Source organism: Vidua chalybeata, chromosome 6, assembly GCF_026979565.1.
Source record: "Vidua chalybeata isolate OUT-0048 chromosome 6, bVidCha1 merged haplotype, whole genome shotgun sequence".
In the NCBI taxonomy this organism is placed as follows: Eukaryota; Metazoa; Chordata; class Aves; order Passeriformes; family Viduidae; genus Vidua; species Vidua chalybeata.
The window spans coordinates 47,897,852-47,925,141 of NC_071535.1; the positions used below are offsets into that span (position 1 = coordinate 47,897,852).

At 36.7% G+C, this 27,290-nt stretch overlaps 1 protein-coding gene across 1 annotated transcript in view; it reads left to right on the forward strand.

Annotated features, from left to right (window-relative positions):
* KCNQ1 (potassium voltage-gated channel subfamily Q member 1) overlaps positions 1 to 27,290 on the forward strand; it is a 338,978-nt gene that overhangs the window by 85,766 nt on the left and 225,922 nt on the right. The window contains exons 7-11 of the mRNA XM_053945722.1: positions 3,183 to 3,293; positions 5,558 to 5,653; positions 7,849 to 7,971; positions 8,983 to 9,124; positions 15,685 to 15,805. Coding sequence (XP_053801697.1) covers positions 3,183 to 3,293; positions 5,558 to 5,653; positions 7,849 to 7,971; positions 8,983 to 9,124; positions 15,685 to 15,805 — 593 coding nt within the window. The remainder of the gene's footprint in view (positions 1 to 3,182; positions 3,294 to 5,557; positions 5,654 to 7,848; positions 7,972 to 8,982; positions 9,125 to 15,684; positions 15,806 to 27,290) is intronic.

Sequence of the window (27,290 nt, forward strand, 5' to 3'; positions counted from 1 at the left end):
TCTGCAAATAACAGCTTTACTTGAGAATTTCTGGTTCCTTTAATTATTACAGCTTAGAAGATAGGCTTTTTCACTAAGGACCAAATTCAACGAAACATTTACAAGTTTGCTTACTCCTAAGCATACACAAAACAATGTCCTGTTTAGCAAAGCCCATCAGTATGTGCTAAATGTAAATTGAAAATCAAAGCTGGGGAGAAAACATTGCTGAAAAGTTAAAGGAAATTCCACTCAAAACTTCACATGCATAAAACGTCTGTTAACTAAAAGTAATCTGACTTAATTTATAAAATAGTTGGACATAAATTTTAAAAAATAGCGTCATGAAAAGTGGTCTCATGGATCTTGTGTTATTCCGAGCCCTTTTCCCCCCTATTCTCAATTAAAAAGGCTATTGAGAACTGTACACTGACTTCAATGTTTGACAGAAGGGGACATGTCATTTTTAGTTTCTATGTGGTTTACAAGTCAAGTGTACCAACTATACACCTGTGACATCCTTTTTAAAAAAAAATCTGATTCTGGGTTTGGATTTTTTAAGGGTGAGCTGTTCAGTTTAGGACTTGTTGGAGCAGGGGTTGAAAGATGGAGATATTTTTAATTGCTTTTTGCAAGGCATCACTTACTTTTGCAGCTGCCTTGTCATCTCTGAGCTTTAACTCCATGAGTGGCTCCAGCTACAATTTGTTCTCATGCAATGAACTCTTGTGGGGTAGATATGAAGAAACTTTTTTAAATTGTTACTTGCAAAGTACAGATGTAGATATTGTTACATCTAGAGATTATTGTATTTTGGAGCTGTTTAACTACCCAGGTACGCAGCAAGGATTTCATAGAAAGAACAGCCTTACTTAACTCATTAGTTTTCTGTTCTCACTTTAGCCTGGTATAACCTAAAATAAAATCCTTTCCCTACTCAGTGCTGATGAACATTACTATTTCTTCTTTCTGGGTGGGTTTTTGCTTCATATTCCCCCCTTCAGACTTTTGATTCATATGTAATAGGAACAACATTAGTCTTAATGCCTAAATCTGTGTCGGTTCATCAGATCAAAGTCCTAAAATAGTCAGTGGATGAATATGATTTTGTTCCTAATTAAGCAATTGTTATGCCAACATGTTTACTATGCTAGAGTAGAAGTTGAGTCAGTATTTCCATTATAATATCCTCTTTTACAACTGTAAAATTAGTATTGTGCTCTTTAGGGAGGTTTAATCCAGCTGTAAAAAACTACTTAGGGCAGAAACTTGGCATTTAAGATTTCAACAGCATGTATTTTGGGGAAAAAAGAAAATGCAATTTCAGAATACAATGCATTTGTAGATGCTTTAGAGTTATGAGGGCAGAGGAAAAAGTTAACTTCAGACTTTGATTTGCAACCCCATTTCCAAAATGTTTTTTTAAAAAAATCCTCCTAGACAACCATCACAGGAAATACTTTTTTTGTGTTACTGGTGATTCATATAGACCAATTCAGAAGGAAGGGGCAGGGATGTGGTGGGAAAGGGGAGACAAATACTTAGCTGTATATAAATTCTTCAGTTATACTTCAGTCAGCTGAGAAGCATCTATTTCTTTTCACATTTCTAGTTAATGCATGTATTTCAGCATGATTTTAAGACTGTAATACAAAATAGTTGATAATATTTTTCACTTACAAGAATTTATAATTTTTTTCAAAAACAGAAGCATAAACCATTATTTTCTCTCATAATCTTTCTAAGAAGGCATTGGAGGACCCTAACTTTCCCCGTAATTGTATTTCCTTTTTTTATTCCGTATTTTTGAAAGTGAAATTGTAATTAAGTTTTAGGATTTTTTTTTCAAGCCACCCTCCTATGTAGGTAAGGAGATAACATCACGCTTCCTTCCCTCATCAGATTCTGAATTAAGGTAGAATTTTAATAGTAATTTCAGGAATACAGGCAAAGGTGCTTGGGTATTTAACTAACTCTTACAATGCTTCTGTGGGATATGAGGCAGTTTTGGGAAAAGGCCATGTTTTAAAAATTCGTATTAAAAATTAATACGGGAATGTTTTGAGTATCAGCACCTGGCAAGAAACTTGCAACAAACATCAGCACCTCAAGCTGCCCCTTTTGTCCTGTGTTTGACTTGCACACAGGGACTTTGCTTAGAGGATGGGCAAGTTCAGGACAAGGTGAGGATAGCCTGTGTGTGAGACTGTGGGACCAACATCTGTGTCCTGGGCATTGGAAGCCCACAGAGTCAGGAGAAAGTCTGACCAGCCAACAACTGAGCTGTGCCTCAGCTGCCTGGGGGCTCCACATGGTTTCCCATGCTCTGATTTGGTTAGCCTTCTTTGAAGTCACAGATAAAAATATCTCTAATTTACAAATTTAGAAATAGCTGGTGACATAGGTGAATTTAAATTGCTCTCAGATGTGAAATGTATCCTCCTGCTTCAAACAAATACATTCTTTCCTTGAGCTCAGCTAATAATGACTTATTAAGCCTTGTGCTACATCACTGTGGTGGTAATCTTTACTTTTCTGAAAGGCAAACTCAACAGATGTTTCCTGTATGCATGCTTTAAATTATCTGTTCCTGCTCTCAGTGTTTTATATGAATTGGTGATTCATTAGACTGTTTTCAGTCTAAAGACCTTTTCATGGTCTTTACTACATGGAAAATGTTCAGCTTCTCTTGCTGTTTATGCCAACGTTATCTCTAGAGCACTTCATGCCTGATTGCAGTCACAGTGCCTGATTACAGTGTGTGTGTGCTCTTTCCATGCAGCAGTGCTGCAACTTTCTCAGCAAACATCTCCTGCCCATAAACCAAATCACCAGCTCAGAACTGTTGGCAGCCTTTCCCTAAGGAAAGTGTGTGACATGGACAGGCAACCCCATCCCAATAACTTCATATGCTGTACGGTTGCCTCAGCCATGAAGACTTTAATTGATGGTTTTACTTTGCAAGATTTTAAATGTGTATTTTGTTGTAATTCAGTTTCCTGTATATTTTTCCATTCAGTATTAGGTGGGGAAGCAAACCTGGAAGGAGAGTTAACCTTCATTAATGTCACACAGGCTGACAGTGGGAGAGTTAGGAATGCAGCTAATGCTTCTTTGAAAAAAATAAAAAAGGAGGAGAGGGCAACAAGCCCAAAATGCCTTGTTAACACTTGCTGTGATGCCCTTTTTGTTTCTCTTTGCAGGTGACTGTTACAACTATTGGCTATGGAGATAAAGTACCACAGACCTGGATAGGAAAGACAATTGCATCTTGTTTTTCAGTGTTTGCAATCTCATTTTTTGCACTGCCTGCGGTAGGTTATCTTGTACTTTTGTGACAATTTGATGTTGATTCATTAGTTATCTGCGGGAACTTCTGTTACTGATTCTTTACCCTTTCATTTGACCTGGTTTTTGTAAGCTATGTATTAAGCTTCTATATTGTAGATGAAATTTATGTAGCTTGTAGAAACAAAAGAGCTTCTAGAAGTAGCTAAATAAATATTCAGTGGGTTTTGTGTGCAACACTGGATTTGAGAAGGATTTGTATTTGAGGAAGAGATGTTTAATTCCAAGTAATTTTCTCAGCCTATCTCAGAAGTGTAAAGGAAATAATTTCTAATTTCTTCATAATGATGGCTTAGTAATGTTTTGGTTTAAGGCATTCACTCATAGTTTATGCAACTGATTAGGTCCAAGGTGAATTCTGGAGAATTCTTGTGTATGCCCTTCTTCTAGAAAAGCTTCCTAAAAGATGTCACTGGCAGAAACACAGCAATCAGCAGCCAGAAACATTGATGCAATTCTTCACAAAATTAATAACTGTCCATGGCAAAAGTCCCGTTTTCAAAAGTGACTTAGAACTGACTTTTTAAAGCTGTTATGGCACTTTGTTTGCACTGGAAGCAGGTTCCTGAGTGCTTTCAAACAAGAAACAAGGCACTTGAGTACCAAGGGTAAATTCAAAATCAGCAAAACTTGGACTGTGGTTTGAAAATCCAAATATTCAGTGCTAGGTATAGCTAAGGGTATGTTTTTCACAAATTTCGCAATACCCTGAATTGTGCTGTTAAAATATTTGAGCCACCTGAAGCATTCTGTTTATGTGTTTATTTTTTCAGTTCAGAGACACAAGAAGTTGTATTAGCAGATGTTTGTGTAGTTCTAGTGAAGAAGTGGTGGGGATGGTACAGAACAGATAGTAATACTTTTATGCCAGTACCATCACAAAAGTTCTTCACAGCATGACATAGCAGCTACTAAAACTCCAGTGACCTTTTAAAATTAGTTGCCTACTTTAAAGGTACGTAATCTTTTACAGAGGAAGATAATTAAGTTTCCTTAATTCTCCAGCATTAGTTTGCCTTTAAAGCATATGCTTCCCTCTCTCCTCATTCTGATCTCTTCCACTTTGCCTCATCTTTGTTGAAGTAGAACAACAGCAATCACCCCTTTATTAGTGGGATTTTCCTTACTGAGAAGTTGTTCCTGTGGGTTGGCCCAAGGGGGAATTCGGGGTTTGAAGCTCTATTACAGGCTTTCTTCTTGGTGTTTTAAGTAAGAGGATCTGGCTGAGATCACAGTCAAAAGTGATTGTAGTGGCTAAACACAATTGGTGTGGGTTCTGGATCTGGCAATGATCCCTCATTTCCCGAATATGTGGTGTTTGAGCATCATCATCTCTTTGATCTTTACTAAATGAACATAATAGGAAGGGCATTTCATGTTCCTTTCAAAATATTTAATGATTAATAGAGCTCACAGAGGTTGAGCCAAGATCCCTGCCTGCTCTGATGCCTTCTACTGTGTATAGAAAAAGTATTGTGCTTTCCTTGAGTAGGTGTAATCATGTAAGGCGATTTTGAAAATATTTCATTTTCACCTGTTACTAAAACTTGTGTTAAATTTGCCTATACCTGTGCAAATGACCACATGAATGGCTTTGCTCTTTATTTAAATTTGGACTTCATATCTATACTACATTTGGAATCTAGTTTGGGTTTCACACCATCCAGTGCCATTGGTCCATGTCCCTTGTCCTGAGTGTGAATTAGATGGCTTTGTGTTCAACTCAGTTGACCATTCTGAAATATGTCTTTTTCTCTTCTTTGTCCTTTTTCCTCACTCCCACCATGGATATATGGACATAGAAATTACCATACCACAGTTAAAAGGTCTAATGGCTTATATCATGCCTTGCCAAAGCTTTATTTCTTATAAAAATGTAGTTAAGCCCATCAGGTTGATTTTTTTTTTCCCCTATTGTGTCATTCCCCTACGCAAGCCTTTGTGAGACTTTTAGAGGGTATGAAATAAAATTTGTTTCCTTTTTTGGGTCTTAGCCCAGCAGACTTTGCATCAGGGCATGATAGCATTCACAGTTTGCTTCAGCAAGTAATAACTGAGACTAAAAATTTCACTGCATTAAGTAATTTCCTTTAAATATTATTTGGGTTTTATAATGCTGAATAGAAGTTTATTAACACAACATAATTTGGCAATTTTATGTGTGGCTCTTTCACTCCAGTCTTACAAAAAAAATAAAAGAAAAAAAAGTTGTTTTTTTTTCTTTTCACAGGGAATTCTTGGTTCAGGCTTTGCCCTAAAGGTACAACAGAAACAAAGACAGAAGCATTTCAACCGTCAGATTCCAGCTGCTGCCTCGCTCATACAGGTACTGAATTCTTGCATATTGCATACTGTCATTTTTTTCCATTTATAGTAGTTTTTTATTGTGTTGTTTTTTTTTTCCCAAGTTGTTGGCAGTTTTTCCCTCCCTGATTCCCATTAAAAACTGTACAGGAGTTAGATGCAAGTTTTGGAAATCCAATCTTTCATGTAAGCTAATGAGCAGAAAAGTGCACTCCCAAATCAGTGTAAACCGTTTAATTCAGCTGGTTAAAATTCAAACTGAAAGATATCCTTTAATCATTAAACAATTTACCTGGGGAAAATATTAGAAATGTTATGCTTGTAGTAATGAAAAAACAAAGCAAAAGCTTCGTGTAGAATTGCGCTTTTAAAAAATACATTGCTGCTTGTAAAAACAAATGTCAAATATGCTTCAGTTGGTACAACTAAATTCTTAAAAATCTCAGATTTAGGAGAAATATGTCAGAATCTTAAATATGAAAATGTTGTTTGGATTTTTCAGCTCTAGAATAGGTGGCTGTAAACCACTGGGATTCTTTAAAATCAGTCTTTGCATGTAGAATAACTGATAGGCAGGAAAATATTGATCCCCCTGTTATAAATGCAGTTCAGTGTCAGTATGGTTAAAGAGATTTTATCCTTTACTTTATTGAAGCCAGCCTTGTGCCCTGGAGAAGTATTAACATGGTTTCATTCTAGGTTTTTCCAGCTTTTCCTCCCTCTACTCACTACCTGCACAAGGCTTTAGAAGCACAGAGATCAAATTTAAAAGGAAATTCAATGTACACCATATAATTTTTTCATTCTCATATGACTTACTTCTCTAGCTTCATAAGTGAATGTAGGCTTCCAGGTCAGGATCTTTATGGGAACAGTAGCTAACTGTAATGTTTATACTTGAAACTAAACAGTCCCAGAGTTAATGTGAAAAAGACCCTGGTTATAGCCAGAGATTAGCTAAAAATCTTGAGATTCGTATGGTATGGTTTTGTAGAGAATGGATTTTTTAAATGGTCCCACTGGTTCTTTTGGGAAATGAACACTAAATTATTGGGAAGCCTGGGACTGCTTGTCCACAATATTGTGCTTGGCTCCATCAGAAATGTTAAGGAGCAGTAGAGGATAGACAATGAATTCCAGAGTAATTATGATTTACCAATAGTTTCAGACTTCTGAAAGCCCAATTCAGTAAATGCTCTACAAGTGAGTTATAAAAAGATTGTTCTTAAACCAAGATGTTTACAAAATAGGTACAAGACAAGAGAATAGCCCAGATGAATAGTTTTCTTTCTTTGTATTCCGGCTTGGTTTCTTCTGGAGGTCATTTGTTTCTGCTACTCTTCTGTTAATCATGGAGGGATTTATATGGTGATTGTCTTTTTCTTTACTTTCCAATGGCTGTTTGTTTAGCTCTCTCATTCTGCCTTGCTTTGTTTCTTTCATCTAGGGTTTTCTGGCCTTCCCTGCTTTAGATTGCTTGTGTATAAGTGTGTCCTTTCTTCATGTAGTAAGTGAGGATCTGCCTTTTTAATTTGGAGACTCATTATTAATTAATTCTGGTATTTATGCAATTAAGAGAGAATGCAGTAGTGTTTTTTTGTTGGTCTTGTTTCCTAGCCCTGCTTTTCTTCCCTTTTGCCTTAGAACATGGGATTTTAATAATTGGTGGTTGACAAGAGGGAGGTCTGGGTTTGGGTTTTGGCTCTTGGTTAACCACTGGTACTATTCTGTTGTGTCCTCAGTTGCATTTCTTCATATGAATATAGCCCTACTGACCACATCACAATTCCTTTTTTTTTTATTGGTAATATTTTTGTGAGGCATGAAAGAACAGTTTTTGTCTTTTTCTGAGTAGGGCCCTGTAACATAGGATGCAATAGGCAAAATGTCTAAAGTCAGGTAGGAAATTGAGGCAGAACATGAAATTTGGGGCCTTTTTTTAGTCCAGTCTAGAGCTCTCTCTCATTATTTGTTTGTTGCTACTGAGAATAAAAGTTGAAAAGATTCATCTTTCTGTGTGGTTTCCCAGTTCCAACTATGTGGTTTCTGTTTACTAAATAAGAGTTCTAAACCATGCTGAGTTTGTTTCCAGAGGGCAAATTCAAGAATATCATTAAATAAAGAATGACTGATGTGCTACTTGGAAGCTACTGTGTTGTACAGTGAGCCACTGATCTGATTGATTAATTATTCTGTTGCTTAAAACATTTGTTCCAGACTGCATGGAGATGCTACGCTGCAGAAAACCCAGACTCTTCTACATGGAAAATCTACATTCGAAAACCTGCCAGGAATTGTCATTTGCTCTCACCCAGTCCAAAACCAAAGAAATCGGTGATGGTATCAATAACTAATGTTTCACATTATAGTCATCTGAAAATTCTAAATCAGATTGAGTTTTTTACTCTCTAGAGTTTATTTGTTCTGCTTGTTTTACAAATTATTACTTGGTTTCAAATTTTGATTTACATTTCAGTTTTGACACTTTGAGTATACAAACATTATAAATTAGAAGCTGATTTGCTAAATTTCCCTAAGCTTGATTTTTTTTTTAATGGATTTGGAAAAGAGTAATAATGACTTAACTCAGTCACATCAGCCAGTTACTTACCATTGTTGTTTGGAAAAGGTAAGAAATAAAAAGAAAATCACTTTCATCGTATTTCCAAAATAGTTATTTTTAATTTATTAAAATAAACAAAACCCAACAAAGCTTCTGTTTCTCTCAAGTATTGATTTTGTGTTTTTCTAAGCTTTTATGGTAAAGAGTTCTTGTGCCTACATACAGTAATATTGTCATATCAACAGATTCCATAAGTTCAGATTTTTTTTGTTTTAAATACAGCAACAAAACCCCTTTGTCAGACTCTTTAGATTATGTAGTACACCATCCTCTGTATTGTAAGAGTATTGCACAGCAGTCTCAAGCTAGAAGGAGAGGATGTTGTGCAAAAATCTTCTCTTGTATCTCCAAGGTTCATCTGAATTCAGTAGCAATTATCCATTGGTTTTGTGCTGAAGGTGTGAATTATTGCATCCACAAAATGATAAAGATATTCTAGAATAGTTTGATTCATACAAGCAGCTGCATAGCTAGCAGATTTTCTTTTTTTACTGCAGGCAAGGGATTTGGAAATGACAATGTGCAGAAATCTAGTGATTAGCTGGTTTTGGCAGGATGAGGGGGCAACATAATGAGAAACACAGTGCGGGATCATGAAAATGTAATTCAGGCACTCTTTTAATTGGTTATAGCTCAGTGGGGGACTGTGTTATTATTGAAGGCGTCACTGAAGAGACAACTGCATGTGACTTGGTTTAAGTAATTTAATTTATGTGGGTTTTTTTTAGGTTAAAAAGAAGAAATTTAAGTTAGACAAGGACAATGGGCCTTCTTCTCCAGACAGGATGTTGGCTATACCACACATCACTTACGACCACGTGGCTGAGGACAGGAAAACTGATTTCAGTTTTGAACCATTTGAAAATTCTGGTAAGAAGCTCCACTATAAAATGCCAGTAACTGTGATGAGTTCTGTGATTAGTTTTGCATACAGGAACTTTTTAGTATCTGTAGTAGAGAAGGAAAGAACAAGCTCTTGCCACTCTAAAGTGAGAATACTTTGCTTTTTTCCTTTGGTTGCTGGCTTGTAGGGTGAGGTTTAACCATTGCTTTAATGAGCATGTTCCACTGCAGACAAAATCATTTCTCATTTCTCCCTGCTGCAAAAGCTAGTTAGGCTCTTCCAGCAGGCAGACTCTTAGGCTGGTGCATACATTCCCCAATTCTGCAATTGATTGAAATTACAGGGATTTGCTGTCAGCTTTTCCATGTGAGATTTACCTAGGATGTGTCGCTATTGTGCTTGTACTTGAACCACAAAGGATTGGTGTGCCTTGGCTGCACCAAACATAGTCTGCTACATGAAATCATAATGTGCTCATGCCATCTACTCTGTGCAGTAGGCTATGAATCAAGTTTTGAAAGCAGAAGTACTTAAGATAAATGTGGGTCCATCTGTATTAAATGTCACTGTACAAAATGGTACAGTATGAGGAGAAAGAAGACAGGACATTGATAATCACCTTATGATTAATAGCTTATTTATATTTGCTTTTGCTGTACTGAACTTCCAAAATAACTCTGAATTTACAATGTGGCATTTTTACAAATGTACTTTTATTGGAAGTTTTTAATGTATTTCTCAAATTTTGGCAACAAGAGCCAGGTTTAACTTTTAAGGTGTGTTTTATTCATTATAGATATCTTAAGTATTTATGTTTTTTCTCCTCAAAGATTTGACTGACATGAATAAGTTTAATGGGCTTTAAAATACGACAGCAACATGGGCTGGCACTGGGCATATTTTAGTTCAAGCAGAAAGTCTTGCATTCTTGTACTTTTTTGGTGTGCTTGTGTTATGTTCTGCATCATCCATGCTTTTCCACTCTTTCTTGGTCTCTGCTAAGGGATGGTTGCAAGTTGTATCTGATGGTAGAAATGACACAGCTGCTAAAAGGTACTGAACTAAGCGAGTGCCTCAAAATTTGAGTACAGACACCTTTCTTCAAAACAATCAAATTACAGAACCATCCTTAGAGTTGTAAAGTCCCACCATTTACCACTAAATTTCTGAGCTGATTAGGGACAATACGATTTGATGGCAGCCTACTACTGCCATTTCAAAAGTCAGCTCTATAGCTTTCAGTAAAAGGATTTTCTCTAATTTCTTCTGACACTTACCTTTTTTTCTTTATCTGTGTTCTCCTCTATAAACTGTTACAAGTATACAGGACAAACAGGAATGTTAAAATTGCTTGGTAAGTTGAGGAAAATAATTCTATTTATGGCATGCCAGCTTATGACAGTGTAATGTTTGCAGTGCTTTTCATGTGTGTCTAGTGCCATATAATTTCTAAGAAATCTTTTGCAGCCAAGGAGATCTAGACAGACAGAAAATATGCATTGTCACACTCGTAATCACAACTGCACCCAGTTTCATTACAAAGAGAAAAGTAAGCACTCATTTGTATAAGTAGATGACCTCTAATGTTTTTTTTATACTTGAGAAAAATTGCTCATATATATATAACCAATAGAAAAAGATAATTTTCTAATAAATAAAATATAATTCACCCAGTAGTTATCTAAGCATATGATGCAAATTAATTTCCAAATAACTGAACTAGGATGGGAGAAAACTTTCAGATTTGATCCCCCAGTGTTTTGCATTCTGAAGTACATGCATCTGTTCCTGTAAAAATATGCTGTAGATACTTGTGAACAGATGGGGACCCATAAATTAAATAATTTATTTTACTGTCTGGGTTCTGTGGTCATTTAAGCAGCCATGTAGTCTTGTGATGTTTCTAATGTGCTTGCTTAGGCACTTTCTTAACAATTGGGTGCTCCCCAAAGACAGTAGGATTAAAGCTAGGTCTGTGCAAAAGACCTCTGTGATTTAGTGAGAGTGCTATGAGCCACCTGTAAGTTTTCTGCTCTGAATCCACTGCAGACAGCAGAGGCTTCCTTCCAGTGATCGAGTGCAAGGATGCTCAGGCTCAAATTAAATTGACTGAAATGGCAAAATTCAGTTTCACCCCTGAATCCACATGGGACACAGGTGCAATTAAGGTGTTAAAACAGCAAAACCAAACTGAATCTCCTTGACTCCCCCAATCAATCCTTGATTTTCCCAGTTTCCACCATTCCACGAGGTGCCTCTCTGTTGGGGATAGGCATGGTGGAACAAGATCAGGAGGGCAGTGAGAGCCACCAAACAAATCACCTGTTTTATCTGAACATGAAATTCCTTCATCTTGGGGAAATATCAGAAGAGCTTTACCAGCCATCATAGGTTCAGTTTCTATATCCCAGCCAGACAACCAGAGCTCAGTGGACCTGAGAGGCTGTCTAACACTATTCTCACAGCAGCTCAAAGAAAGATGAGAGAGTGTTATTTTACTTACTGTGAGAAAGATTACCTACACAGAAAACTGGAGCTGCCAAGTCAGAAGTTTAGAAGGAAGAAACTAGAAAGTACAAGGATAAAGGATACTCATTCAGCTTTAATTTGATCTTCAGAAAGGCTCTAGTAATATATCCATATGCTGCTTTCTCACATTCAATAAATTTTTGGGCTGCCCACTTATACTTCAGTCTTCACTCTCCTGGATCTCTCATCTGACTTCCCTGCTAGTATCTTTGTGCAACCAGAGATTTCCAACTTTTTCTCCCTCCTTTTGTTCTCCTGGCATCATCAGTTCAGCAAAAACCAAAGGATCCATGGCCCATCCTCTCTACTGCAAAAATTAACCCTGTGGTCAGGCTGGAACCAGTTCATGTGTGTAGCACTGAGAGAACACTTGCGAAATGAGGGTTTTTGTTATGATAGTTGTTTTTTTTTTTTTTACTCCAATGCATTTTTTATTTTACAAGTTCTTCTCATTGCATAAAAGTAAGGTGCTGTTCCTGAGAAGTATCAGCCTGTTCAAGTATGTGAATTCACAGGCAGTTCTTAATGAAATAATTATTAATAGCATAATGCTATTCAAGAGAACTAAACATAATGTAAAGATTGTGTTTTGCCGAGACTCTTTCTCATCACTGGCTCCTCTTCCTTCCCCAAGAAATTCAGCTTGAGGCAGGCACTTAGTTTACATGGTTGAAGTGGGCAGCTTCAAAAACTTTTCATGGGATGTGTTTGGAAGCTTCAAATGTAGATGTCCAAACTGCTCCATCCACCTGGCAACACTGAAATCTGACCAGGAGAGAGCTGCTCTGGGAACAGTGTGAACCAGAGTGAGAGGGGTCTGACCCATGGGAGCTTGGACACTTAGGAAAGGGAAAGACTTGAGAAACCCTGAAGTCTAGAGGAAAGGGGCAAACAGTGACTGACCTGTAGGGAGGAATATCTTGCAGTGGTTGACACTACCATGAAAAATGGGCTTGGAAAAGCCATGACACCTCTACAGTGGTTACTGAGCATTCTGCCAACATGTAATGCACTCTTGTACAGTTTCATACACTGTTTGTTACAGTATTTTAAATTTTGTGTCAGGTAAAACATACTTAATTTTAGGTATGTCTATATCTCCTCAGCTGTCTGTCTGGAGCTTCTATTTTTTTTTTTTTTTTCTTTTCTCCTCTCCTGTCTCTGTTTCATGTGTATCTCCACTCTGACTCAGATTGTCAGCGCTCCTGGTCATCCTTTTCCACAGACCAGCAGTCTTCCAGTGCTCCTTCCTCTCCAGGTAATGCTCACAATATTTCATTGTTCCGTAATGTTTCATCACCTTTGTTAATTACTAAGTCTTTGCAATGCTCTATCTGGAGCTGTCTGCTGTGGCACAAAGAATTATAGAGCAGATGTCTAAAAAGAAGTGTTTCAGTAGAATTTTGAGTCTGGAGGTTGTTCAGGTTGCAAATTGCAAATGTTTAAATTCACCTGTTATTATCCATTGAAAACCAGTGTCTAAAGCTTAGCCTTTTTTTTTTTCTTTAGCCTTCATATTTAGAAATTGTGTCTTTTTTTTAGCACTGCTTTCTAAGAAAGACTTGTCCAAAGACTAATGGCTATGAATTTATTTTTAGAAGTAAAAAAATGAGCTCACTGGTGTTCTGCTTGAGCTCTGTTTCAAGGCACTTTGAGACAGAAAAACTCTGATCAAGGCCATGCTCTTTTGTTAGTTATGATCATCTCAGAAAGTTTTAGAACAAAGGGAAGGAGATACCATGTTTGCCTCATAACTAATCAGCTCCTGCTCACTATGTGCTCACACAAGAATTCCTTCAAATAGGCTGAGGCCCAGTCTTGACTTCTGTGTGGAATTTGAATTGCAGGGAATTTTCAGAACTTTGGGCCTGTAAGTGAAAGCTTAGAATTAAACACAGGATTTGATTTGAGACATTGGAAAAGGCTTCCAAACTTAGGTACTAGAAGTAAGAATGTGAATAGTTTAAAGCAGAAATAAGAAGAAGGTTTAGAGTTTTGGAGTTTAGAATATAGAAAAAATAAAAATAGTTACAAAAGTAAACAAGGAGTTTAGAATGCAGTGCTGTAGGTTTATGTATCATAACACGATTAACTAAAAAAACTTACACTGTAGCATAAGTCCATAAGATAAAATATTTAAGGATTAGGTCAAAAACATAAGTACCCTTATTAGCAGTCAATAAATCCTTAAAAAGTCTTATAACTAGGAATCTTGTAAGCTTCTGAACCATACAGTAAAGATGTGAGCTAAACTCACCCTTCCTACCTATGTAGAAAATTAGAAAAATAAACCACATCATGTAAAAACTCAGAAATCCCATCTTTAACTCATTCAAAATTCCTTCAAAATTCCCCATAGTTCTGGTTCTTTTTTCATTGTGCCAGTCCTTCTTTCCCTTCCCACGAAACTGAAAAGCAACAGCCATGAATGGCTGTTCCTGCAGATCCTCTTGTGTGTGGAGTGTGCTGTGTCTCTCATGAGCACGGTCTTGTGAATGCTCAGCAAACCCTTTACATGGTTTTAGGTTCAGCAGTTTTTATCACTTGCCATCAGGAAAACAAAAACATTTGTGAGTCCTTATTTGCTAGAAACTGGGAAAGTTTCATTTCTGTCTTGTAGAAATGAAAACAGTGAAAATTAATTTAGTGGAAGCCCAAAGAAGTCTGTTTGACAGACATTTCACTGCACTTCTCTATCTGGAATTATTTTGCTGGTTTCACAGCCACGTTTTTGAATGATAGCTGCAGCAAAGTGATTAAATAGTATGATACTATAATATTAGTATCATACTACAAGCAAAAATAGAAATCAATACTTCCTAAAACTTGCTACAAAATCTTAATTTTTAAGTGCTATAAATGGCTCTTGCTTGTAATAAATGTATATCCTAGCAGTTTTCATATTTATTTATTTTAAACTGTGATTTCATAGGTCATCCTTTCCTGTTACAGTTTCTGGAATACAGAGACTTTACTTTTGTAGTTTGGACAGCCATGTGCTTAAAGATGAAATAATAATTTCTCTTCTTTTTTTTTTTTTTTTTTTTTTTTAATTCAGATCCATTTCTGCCATATGAAAATACCCAATTACCTGAGTAAAATGATTATATTAAAAGAAAATAATTGTTTCCTAATATTCCCACTTTTATTCTCAGGAAATATCAGCTGCATTTAAGTTGTCTATTTCTGTTGTATTCCTTTAAGTCTTGTGTGGCTTTTTGGCAGGGCATTATTTGCTGCTATATTAGAAAGTATTTTGTTTAATACAGTAGAGTTTTCATAAATTACTAAATTATAATTGTTTTATTGAATATTCCAGCCAGTTGGACTGACAAAGGTTTCTGTGGACTTGTCATAATTACTTATGCTTTATATGGATTACCATGTTTTATTTTCTGTAAATTCATTTACAGTCATGTAAACCACACCAGTAGTTTTATTTATATGCAAATGCTGTGGCTTCTCTAACAAATGTTATGACCATGTTGTAAAAAGCGCTTGGTGTTCTTAGTGTTAGTATCTGACAGAATTTCAGAGCCTGAGTATAAAAATGAAAACTGTAACACACTCCCTGATTTCTTGGATCTGTGAAAGTGATGATCTGCAAGTAACTCTGCCAGTAAAACTTTCAGTATCTGAAGTTTTGTGAATGAGCCTTCCCAGTAAGAACCTCATCTGGAGATCTTGCCACCTGTCCTGATTCTGGGCCCAAAGTTGAGTTGCCTTGTGCCTTAGTGTGAGAGGGGACCAGCGAATTGTCTCTTAATAATGCACAAAGCCCTCCATCACATAGATACAGAACATTCTAATGTATCAGGAGTATGAAAACAAATTAAAAAAAAGGAATAAAATATTAGTTTTAATCTTCACCAGAAGTTCAAATACTTTGGACAGTGGAAGAGTTAAAATTTTGCTTTTTGTGAACTCTGCGGTAAGTTTAGTTTTGATAGCAACTTTTGTTTTCTATATTCTTTTAAAATGTACAATATTTCAGAGGTCCAGGTGAGCGGCAGACAATGCTGTTGCTTGAACTGTTATCCGCATGTTTTTTCCACAGTAAAAAAGAGCCCGGCATTTCTAGATGTGGGCACAGGACCCTTCATCAGGACCAGCAGCTTTGCTGATGAGCTTGACCTGGAGGGTGAGACACTGCTGACCCCAATAACTCACATCTCACAGTAAGTCCAGCCTGTTGAACTGTGCATTGGTTGATTTAGACAAGAGAAGGCACTTGGGGTGGGAGGAGCTGATAGGGCTCAAATATCTCAGATGTTTGCATCAAACCCTTTTCACCTTGACGTTGGTGTATCCTATTCTGGGTGCCAGTAAATCTTCATGCTGACCTAAAGAAAAGTTCACTTGGCTGTGACACAAGGCTTTAGTTTTCAGCTAATGTCTCTGGGCAGCTGGTGGCTGATGGCCTCAAGATTTTTACATGGAGGTAATGTGTGGGAGTACCTTCCTGGTGAAGGTTATCTTACTCTCTCCACCATTTTCCAGTGGAATAGCTGTACAGTGCAAATTTTAAATACTACTTATATGAAATACAAATCTCTCAATTTCAGCAGCACTTTCTCTAATGGTCAAATTACATTCTACATTGGAAGAAAAACTCTGATGATTATTATTGCTTTGTTGTATATATAAAAAAAAGATCTGAAATAGGCCTGTAGGGCTGTGTGTGTGGTGGTGGGGGGTTTGGTATTTTCCCTTCTGGAAGAGGATTTTCCACTTGTCTTTTATGCTAAAATGGTATTTCAGGTTCTCAGATTATTCTAAAAAAAAAAATGAGAGTTCCAGCAGATTTTTCTTTAAATGCCTTTAAAGCTAAATCTTCTGATGTTGTGTAATTCAAAATCCTGAAAAATGTTAATTGTTTGCTATAGTGGATGTGTGGGAGTATATCCTCTAGCAGAGGAATGAAACAATTTTTTCCACTCTAGAAATCTGAGGATTTCTGCAGTGAAACTACAGATGAAAATTCTTAGCATACTTGTATTTCTGAGGTACAAAACATGCAGAAATGCCTGTTGCCAGCTTCCAGGCCTTCTTGCTATACACTATAATTAGCAGAGTACTAAATGGTACAAAAATACTTTTTAGAGCCATTTTGGAAGGGCATTTATTAAAGAAAAAGAAAATGTTTGGGTGGAGTCTTCCCTGTCCCCATTTTCATTTGATTCACCCAAGTGTACATCTGTTTGTAGGCAGGGCATTTAGGAGACTTGTATTCTGGAAGATTTCTTAGTAGTACAAGCAGAAGGAGGAAGTAATAAATTTCCTCAAGCCTTAGACAAGAACAATGGAGCAACAAAACCAGATCTAGATGTTTACTCTGTGATTTTTTTTTTTAAAGTTTATTTCGCCTCAACATTACAGACTTTTTTTTTTTTAATAAACTTGTGTGCTAGGAGTTTCCATTATCCTTTCTGAGTCTGGTAATTTTTTAGCTATTTCTTATTGATACATTTCACAAGGCACTCTATCATCTTTAAGTCGAATTTGTGTAGTAGCTGAAATTGTTTTTTCTATTAACTACTTGTGGGAGACTTTAGAATATAGGTAGTGTATTTCAGATGAAGAACCTCACCAAATGAACACTCTTGATTTTCAGTAACTTATATAGTTCTCTTTTACTCCCTTAATTTTTGGTTGTGACCTTTGTTGAAATTTCCCTGGATTGCTCTAAGGCATGAATGATGGGACAGTACAAATGTGTCCCCTACACATCTGAATTGAGTCCCTTCTAGGGTGGAAGATAATAGGATTTATTGGTTCTTTTAAGACTTTTGGTTTAGGTTCAAAACTGAATTAATTGGATGAAATGTAAAACTGGATAAAAATATTAATTTAAATGTGTCTCTTTGAAAAATGGGTGCCCAAATGTAAATCCTGAGAACTACTTTTCTTTTTGCTTGGAAATGCATTTACTTTGTATGCAGTTAATTAAAAGGCCTTAGTGTCAGATCAGCACCAGATGTGAGGGTTAGTCAAAAAGTTAGTGAAAATCCTGTGTTTTTTAATGCAAACCCAAGTACTCAACAAAATTATAGCACCAGCTATAGTATAGACAAGTCAAATTAAGTGTGACTATATCTAGTTGCAGGTCTTAAAAGCAGTACATACTCTATCAGAGAAACAGAAACACAAAGACATTTTCAGAATTGGAAGCATAATGTAAAACACTTGACCTGAGGATGCATGGATTTGGGATTCATGGAACTATTTCCTGGCCAATTACATATTTATTGCAAAATGTGTATTACCTTATCCATTAATCACAGAAAGGTGACTCCAGAATAAACATTAATTTTTGAAAGTCATGAATACATGAGTAAATTTTACATAGTTTGAGATGGGCAATAGAAAGCTTTTAATCAACAGTATGAAAAATATTTCCATTTGACAGGTAGCACAGAAGAGTGGGGCATCTGCTGTGGTACTGAAAAGCAAACATTTGGCATCATTGTGGTTTAAAAACTAATAAGGCTGAGATTTTTTCCTTCACTAGTCCTGGAAAGTAAATGCCAACTTTCAACCTTTGTGATAAAAGGCTTAAGGCTTCCCTTTAAATTGAATTTCAGAGCCCTGCTTGTTTATGCACAAATTGTTCTCTTTTGGTAAATGCATATTCTCATTGAGTTTAATAGGACTGGTTCTATGCCCAATAATAGAAATGCAGATGTTTTTGGCAGGACATAAGTCTAACTCTATTTTAAACCTGTTTTGAAATAAATGTTGTATTTAATGTAGCCCTACTTCTGTGGAACTGTTAATGGGAAATCTTTCATTAAGAAAGATTACTCTATCAGTTAACTGCTATCAGTACCCATTTGAAGAAGCAAAAATAATATTAAAGGACATTGAAGCCTGATGTTCAAACAGGACAACCTATAAAATGATCTGTAACAGTTTAAAAAATGCAGTACACAGTGTGTTGTTTGTGATAGAACTTGGCCCTTCACTTTAATGCTTGCTGTGGTCTGTTGTGTTGTAAAAGTGAAATAGAAAATGGACTGAAGCAATACCACCCCTCTCCTCCAGACTTCTCACTGGTTTATTTCTCCCAGTGTGTTCCCAGATTGTCTCCTGCTTTGTTTCACTGTGTTGGCTCTTTTATTTTATTTGCATTTTAAAGCAGTGGAAAATCAATGCTACTTGTAGCTGAGCCTCAGTTACCAAGAGGCTCTTGCTCTGTGTTTATATAATTGCCCAATTTCAGCATTAGTGTGGATCCAGCTGACTGCATGTATTTCTGGGTATAAGCATTAGCTAACTTGGCATCTTTGTGATCCTGTTATTGTCTGTATCAAAATAACAATAATTCTTGATGCTTTAATGACTCTTCCCCAGATGTTTTATGTACCTCATAACTAGGGTGATGAAAATCATTCATCAAAGGGTAATTAAAAGTTAAGCATTGGGCTTGTCTATTTACATGTAGAATATTTTTTTTTCCTGCAGAGGTATACTGATGTTATCTTAGATTTTATATAGTGGGCTTGCACTCAATGGAAAGCTTTACATTAAAAACAAAAAGCACTTAATTTTTGTTATGAAGTATATTTCCATCCTGAAAGCATTCTGTGTCATGACATTTTAAAAATAAACCCTTCCTTGTTAAACAGCACAATAGATGTAATAATTAAGCAAACAGATTTAGGACTTATTAATAATTTCCAGATCAAGAGGACATGATAACAAATGGAAGCTTCTGAATGATTGAAATGGATGCTTTTGATTGCTTTGAAATATTTGAGATAAAGTGTGCCGGTAAACACTGAGTGCAGTGTCCATGGTGCTGCAGTTACCACTTGCTTCTGTCGGAAATAATGTTTTCTTTCTCCTTTCTTTTATATTTTTATGAAGTGCTCTATGTTTTAATTACCAGTGTATAGGTTGTTGGCAAGAGATGCAACCACATTGCCTAGAACAAACAGTGCTGTATTTGTCTTATAACTGTCTCTTTTCTTTTGGATTATCAGTGAATGGAATCCCTATTTGCTTTGATTTGCTAGGTCATATTGTAAAAGATTCCTGCTTTTATCTTCTCATTCTATACCAAAATGACCTTCCGAAGTCTGAGCAAATATTTCAGTTTCACTCTCAAATAGGCCAGATGGAACAGTTGACTTCCGCTATCACAAGAATTCTCTTTGAAATGCTGTTAGCAATATTTAAACCATTACTTCCATGGAGTCCATTTTATCATTAATGATAGGGTATGTTAGAAGAAGAGCAGTGATAGCAGATATGTAAGAATATCCTTGAGTTAGGACCAGAGCTTAATGTTCAGTCATCACTGGTTACTGTCACATGCCATTTTTCCAGTCATTTACTTAACTTGCAACAAGAAAGGCTTCAGTGCTTGATGGATGCTGGGCAGCATCCTTTTTCATTCAGCATGTTTGAATGTGTCATCAATCTCCCTTAGGAATTCTGCTTATAATCTGCTGATTTAATAGTAAAAGGGGAGGATTGTTTCCTTCAGTTATTCCCTTTGGTATGGAATGGCATTATTATATCATGTATTTCTTGTTAGAAATTTACAATAAACTTGGCCATAGAAATTGACCCTAGAACTCTGGATATATCAGGAATCTGATTGTTTCATCTATTTGGCTGCTGGGAGTCACTTGAGGATATGAAGTGTCCCTAAATCTGGTTTAACAAGAAGTTGGGATAGTTCCTTTTTCAGCCAAAGACTCCAGAGTCATTGTAAATCAAGCCACACTAATGATTTCAGCGTCATCATCCCATTCTGATTTCTTGTTGCTGTTTGTATGAGAGAGAAAAAAGTTGTGCCAGTCCAGTCCTAAAAATGGCTAACCCCTTACATGAGCAGTGATCAGTGCAGTATAGTCATCAGAGAGGACTCCAAGAATCTCCGATTTGAGAAATTATTAGTTTGCTGTTAGCCCCAGATGTAGGGAGCTTCAGAGCTTGTCTGCAGGTCAAGACCTGGGTGGCTCTAGCAGAGCAGGACATCAGCAAACTTCTCTCTTAAATGTTGAAAGGCAGATGGATATTTTAGTATTTCATCATGGTTTATAAGAACTTTATTTCTGGCTTATGAATATTGATACTAGCTAGAGGCACTGCCAGAATAGCTATGGCACACTCACTGTAGCAACGAGCTAATAGTCTGGATGTGGTGCATTTCTGTGTGCAGCTGCCCAGATTAAAAACCCCTATAAACTCTTCCCTGCACCTGGAAAGTACCATAGCTACTGTTGTGCTGAGACAAATGTGACATTAGCAGGGGCTTTTGCATCTGAATAAATATATTCAGTCATCCTAGCTGGGAAATGCAGCATTCTTTAGCTGGGAAAAGCTAAAGTATTTTCACTGTCTTGCAGACAAAATACCTTACCTGGCAGCCCTTTGAGCTGGGGCCTGTTCTGTGTTTGGATGATATGGAATAAGGTGATTCCAGCACACAAACTCTTCCTGTGTTCTGCATCTGATGTCCATGGCAGACTTGGCTAAATTTGACTGACTGTGTCTTCTGTAATGCAGGCAGTTATTTACAGTATTTATTTTTATATGTGAATTAACCTGAGATGTGCTGAAGAATTGGGCAGTTCTTCGTGGTGTCTTATTTCACCCTCAACACTGCAGCAACTGAGCAGCTTCTGACAGTGCAATGAGTGGTGTGGTGAACATCTGTCCCTGTGGTTACTTACCTCTTTTATCTTCAGGGAGATTTTCTTGTGTACTGTGGTGGGTGGTTGCTTTTTTTCATAGATTAAACAGTGTGCAGTTTATGTCTATAGCCCTGAAGACCAGAAGGGATAATCAGATTCCCTTTGATCCTATAAAAGGGTACCACTCCATCAAGCTGCAGCATTACTGTGCTGTGTTTTTAATATGAGCATAATCACAGCAAAAGACTTGTATCAAAGAATTAACAAGATTAAAAAAATCAGGAAGGAACCTAGAGTTTGCAATTTCATGTCTTCTCTTTTTACTATGTTAACTTGCTATTTTTTATTGGAGAGAGGAGTGCTATCATATACTCGTGCTGCTATTTGCTAGAAATCAGTACTGTATAAATATCTTCTGTGGTTGCAAACATGTATGAAATAAGACTCTCATGGTCCTTTCTCCCTTACTGCAAATTGTCACTGATGCATTCAGGTGCAGTGCAAAATTACTGTTTGGCTATTTTATGTTACTGACATGGTATAAAAGCAATGTGTTGACTTTTTCTAGTGTACAAACTGTCTAGGCAGAGGCTAAGATAGCTTAGCTATTTCTTTTGCATTGCAGATGAACATTGCATTCCTTGGTCTCCAAGTGCTGGTTTACATCTTGAGTGATGTTGGGTAATTAAACCAGACTCCAACTGCTTAGTGATTCAGAAGTACAGGGCTCCTATGCTGTAAAAACAACAAGCAACTCCCCACTTATTAACTTTTATAATTGCTTACTTTGGGCATCATGCAGAATGACAAGTGCAAAACCTTTCTTATTCTTTTAATTTTTATTGAATGGGAGAGACAATGAAAATATCCCCCTTTTATCTAATATTAAAAAAGGTTGAATTTTTTATCATTGTCTTGAGTTAATTCCAGAATTAAAATTCAAGACAGGAATAAAGTTTTTCTGTTATGAGGATGGAGAATGGCTTTAATTTTTGTTTAGATACATTGGATATACAAAAGAAGTTAGAAACTTGATTAATTTATAATGTGTGCCCTTTCATTGGGAGCTATTTTATCCAATAAAAATGATATGTTTAATTATGTTTAGCATTTTGTTAACAATGCAAAAATTAATAGATTTTTACGAATGCAGTAACAAAGTTAGGAAGTTGTGAAATTTAGTACTTGTAAGTAGCTTTTAGATTGGAATACTCCAAAATCTATGGGGAACATTATGCCCACAGATGCTGCATAGACTGTGCTAAATCTGTGTAGCAAACATACTGGATTCAATGCCAGAACTTTCCAGCAGGAAAACCTTGTATCAGTATGAGGTTGTAGGAATGCCTGTCAAGATCAGTATGTGGCAGCCAAGAGACATTGTTGACCACTGATATTTATTCCATGTGCAGACACAAACTAGCAAATGCATTTTTAGGAAAAAAAAATTACTCTGATATTGGTCAAAATTATAGTGTTTGTTAAAAAAAAAAAAATTCTTTAGTGAAACAATGACTGTGGATGTGTGTAGTCACAGTGTCTGTGCTTGGGGCAGAGCTGGAAATCAACACTGCCTAGCAAGGAAATAGTTCATCTGATGTATTTTTGAACTAATAATCTAGTTCCAGGCTCAGCTATCAAATTCAGGCATGGAACATTATGGTATTTAAAACCAATAGCACATGTGACCTCTGTGCTTTAATACTTGGATCACTAATTTTAATAAGGTCTTGTTAGAACATCTTTTGTCATAAAGTACACTTGGCTGGAAAAATGGACATCAACAGCTGGTTTAAATATTGCTAAATAGTGCACCAGAACAGCAATGCTAAAGGAAAATACCTTTCTGTGAAGTGTTAATGCACAGGGAAACAATTCCAAGAGGAGTAAATGGGTTAGTTTACCTGGCATAATACTGTAATTGTCCAGGAAATTGCATGATGTACATTCTGTGGGTAAAAGTGACCTGAAAATTGCTTGAATATATGACCAATAAATTTTTCTTATTAACTTCATTCACAGTATTTTACCAAGAAATGGTTGCAGGTTTTTTCATAAGCAAATGCTGCTCCCAGTATGACCAGTACCCAATTCAGACTAAATGTATCATTTTCCTCTTGCTGTACTTCTCTGAAAATTCAATTACCACATTGACACATTAAACACTTTCTTCTGCAGCTGCTCTTTCTGATCACTATTAATGATTTTTTTTCCGAAGTTAAAAACACAGCCAAGTGTGATTAACATCCTACTGGTGTAGCAAAGCTTACTGAAGTGGAAGGTTTTGGTTTAAACATTTGCTAAATCCATAGCAGAGCTCTAAAGTGGGGAGCTCTCTGCATCATCCTGGATGCTGGATCTCTGAAGTGCACTATGCATGGCCTTGGCACTTGCTCTGGATAGAAAGCTCATAGGAGATCATGGAACTCTTGACTGAAATTGGTTTTTGTATGACTGCAAGGACTGAATATAGCTGTGATTTCACTCAGGGTCTCAAGGACTTTGTCATCCCCATGTGTATGTTTTGTTTTACTTCCAGCAGGAAGTTCATCTGGGAAAAGCTAAAATATTTTCACTGTCTTGCAGACAAAATTCCTTAAGTATCTTATACTAGTTGTCAGCTTGTTAGCAAACTAAAGCTAAGCACTGATGTATTGCTTGTGGTTGTGTTTTGGTCTGTGTTTTTCTCAGGTTCCTGTATCCCTCTCAGTTCTATGGTTACTGAGTGCTTTTTGGGATAAAAATAAATACAGAAGTGTGTTAATGTGAACTTGGCTGGGTTACTCCTTTATGTCTGTCTTTCCCAAGGAAAACTGATGTGTTTGTGTTCATTTTTCCCTTTTTTCTTCCTATGCAAAATGCAGAGTATAATGTCAAAAGGGAAATGGATCGAAAAGTAGTAACTGGTGGGTAGTGGTGTGTCCTTATGCCCTTTTGATCAGGGCCTGCCCAACAGCCAAGCCCCATCTCCTGTGCAGCCAAGTGTCACTGGTACAGAAATGTGACTCCTTCTGAAAAGGGGACTTGAGTGGTGGCTCCCAGGGACTTGATCTTTCAGGAATTTTGGGGCCCTAAAAATTACAGCCTTGAAAACAGAGGCAGAGATTGTTCAGCATGACACAATGTCCTGCAGAGAGCTGGTGAAGCGAGCAGAGCACAGCAGAAATGTAACATTCATTTCATGAATCTTGGTTAATGAGAGACTGTGAGCATGCATTTTGTAGGTGCAGTGTTTTTTTAGGGATGGCACTTGCAAGGAGAGGCCAATTCTATAATCCAGCCTGTGTATGATTGGAAAACACCAGATGATGCCAGAAATGTTTTGTGGTCATTACAGAACAAGTATGAAGGGCAGTGAACAGAAATCTGGACCTTGCATTACTTGAAATTACTTATTTGTCTGTGTCTGACATTAAGTACACTTTGTTGAACTCTTTAACATGTAGGCAGTGAAATGTACTTGAACTATCATTTTGACTTGATTTTTTTCCATGTAGTGCAGCTTTTAATTGAAAAAGCAGTTGAGCCCTTTTATCTATTTTTTTTTCCTAATCAGTACCTATTTAGGCACTGTCTGTAACTTGAGAACAGCTCATAGATACCCAAGTCATACCAGCACTGCTGAAAATTTGACACAAGTATGTATATAATTTAATTAATTTTTTTAATAAAAGGAAACAAGAAAACTGTGAACCAACAACTTTATTTTTTAAAGGATATCACTTTATTATAGAAATGTCTAATATTTAAAAAATAGCTCATCATTTTTATTTGATGATAGAACCCCAAAATATCACAACATTCCTCACTACAGTGTAAAAGAAAAAACATTTATTTTCTCTTTCCACCCTATACTCTTTGCTATTTTTAAAACTGGGTAACATTTAATGGTTCTTGTTATTACCCATCCCATAAAATAAATGGGTAATGCAGTAGGACCAGGAAGTCAGATACCTAATTAAACAGATGTTTCAGAACTTTATCTGTGTTCTAACTGTGATAAATACACTAAGAAGTTGACATGCCAGTCATTATTCTTGATTTTTAAATTCTTACAACTTAAAAATTTTTAGGTTTTGCGAGAAATGTCTTTATTTGGAAGGAAAGGTAAAGATTTGCACCATGCTTTGTCCTAGAGGATTTGCAGTGTGGTTGGTGTATATGGAGCCTACGCCAAGGACCGGAAGGTAGTAGACCAGAAATAGCTGTGTTTGAGTCCTAAATTGGTTGCTGGCATAATAAATAATGGGGGGATGCAACCATAGTATTTATTCTTCAGTGAACTTAGAAAGTGTTCTCAGTCCATCTGCTTTTTATTTTAGAAACCTAACCCAATTCTGCCTATGTAAAGATTTCAGATGCTAATTTTGAATTTTGTGGGGGGCCTTGGGGTGGTTAGTTTTTTGGTTTGGATTTTTTTTTTTTACTTTAGACCACCCACACTGGGGCACCTGCCAGGTTTTCTGGATACATCCTTTACTCTGCAGGACACTGAGGTTTTCTCTAAGTGTGTGTGGTGGGTCTCATCCAGTCATCATTATTACATCTTAATGTAGGTTTCAGGTTTGCTAAATTACGTTAAATCACTTCCATATTGGAACATGTGAATAATTTTAAATGACTACAAACAGCAGGATCAGATTATTAGAGCTCTTAATTGTTTCTGTCTTTTTGTCTGAAAGCTTGAAAGCTTTCAGACTTTTCCTGTGAGTTATGAACTGAAAAATAGTGTATACTCTAGACCTTGCAGTATTTCCACAAATTGCACATCTGAGACTTGGTACAGCTAGGAATTCTTTTTCTGAGGGAAGCATAGTTTAAAGGTATGAACTTCTCACAAAAACAATTCAATATAGATCATACCTAATGGAGCTGTAGTCAGTATAGTTTTCAGATCAACTGAAAGAAGAATATTTTATTAAAAATATTTTAATAGCAGGAGTCTCTTGTTTGTTAATAAAATTTTTTATGCAAACAAGGTGTCCCTGTGTCAGAAAGATCTAGATAACAAAACAAAAAAAAAAAAAAAAAAAAAAAAAGAAGAAAAAAAAAAAAGAGAGAGAGGAAGGAAGGGAAGGATAAAAACATGCCAAGAGCCTGAAGTCTGAGAATATTGACATCTGAATTGCAAGTTTTGAGTCCAGTTCCTACCTGATTAGGCCAGGCATTTGTGTAGACTGCAGAACATATCAAACATGCAGTAGAGAAAGGAGATTGATAGATCTACAGAGTTACACTTTGATGGAGAAAACATTCAAAGTGCACGTGGCAGTAGTGACAGGTCTGGTACAGAGACTGAAAAAAGAGGAGGAGAGAGTTTGGGTAGTAGGAAAACAAAATGAGTCAGAAAGCTGTACCTTAGTTCCTGTGTTACCCTTGTCCCATCTGTGCTCCCTTTGGTCAACTCACTGAAAGGCTGGAATGAATTGGGATGGGAAGGGTTGGAGAGGAAGGGGACAAGTCTTGGGGATGCTGTGGAGAAACAGATGGGTTGTAGGAGAATGAGAGAGGAGGAAAGAGAGTAATTGAAGGATGTAAGCTTCGGTGAACAGGAATATCTGTATCAGCAGCGACAAAAAGAGGAAATGAGCTGAGGACATGGGAGGAAAGTCAGCTGATCTTGGTGATACCACTGGTGTGTTTATGTTTGGAATGTGATGCCTTTAATTCTGTTGGCAAATTGGTGTGTTTCAGACTCAAATCATTACAGTTGTCTTGATAGCTTCTTTTTTTCTGGTATTAAATTTGTGATGCTGCATTCTAGACACCTCGGTTCTCCTCTAGGAACTATGTGGCTGTATGTTCAGAAGTAGTAACTCCCAGCAAAATAACTTTGCTATTTCTTAGCTCCTAGGTTTCCATCCAAATAATTTGATAAGTGAGTGTTTATCCTGTATATGTCTATGAGCCCACTTGGACCGTTGAGGTCCTTTGGGAATTTTCCCTTGGTAGTACAGTTTGTTGCACATGTTGAACCCAGGCTTCTGTGCTCAGAGCTGCCAGTGGGTCACACTGG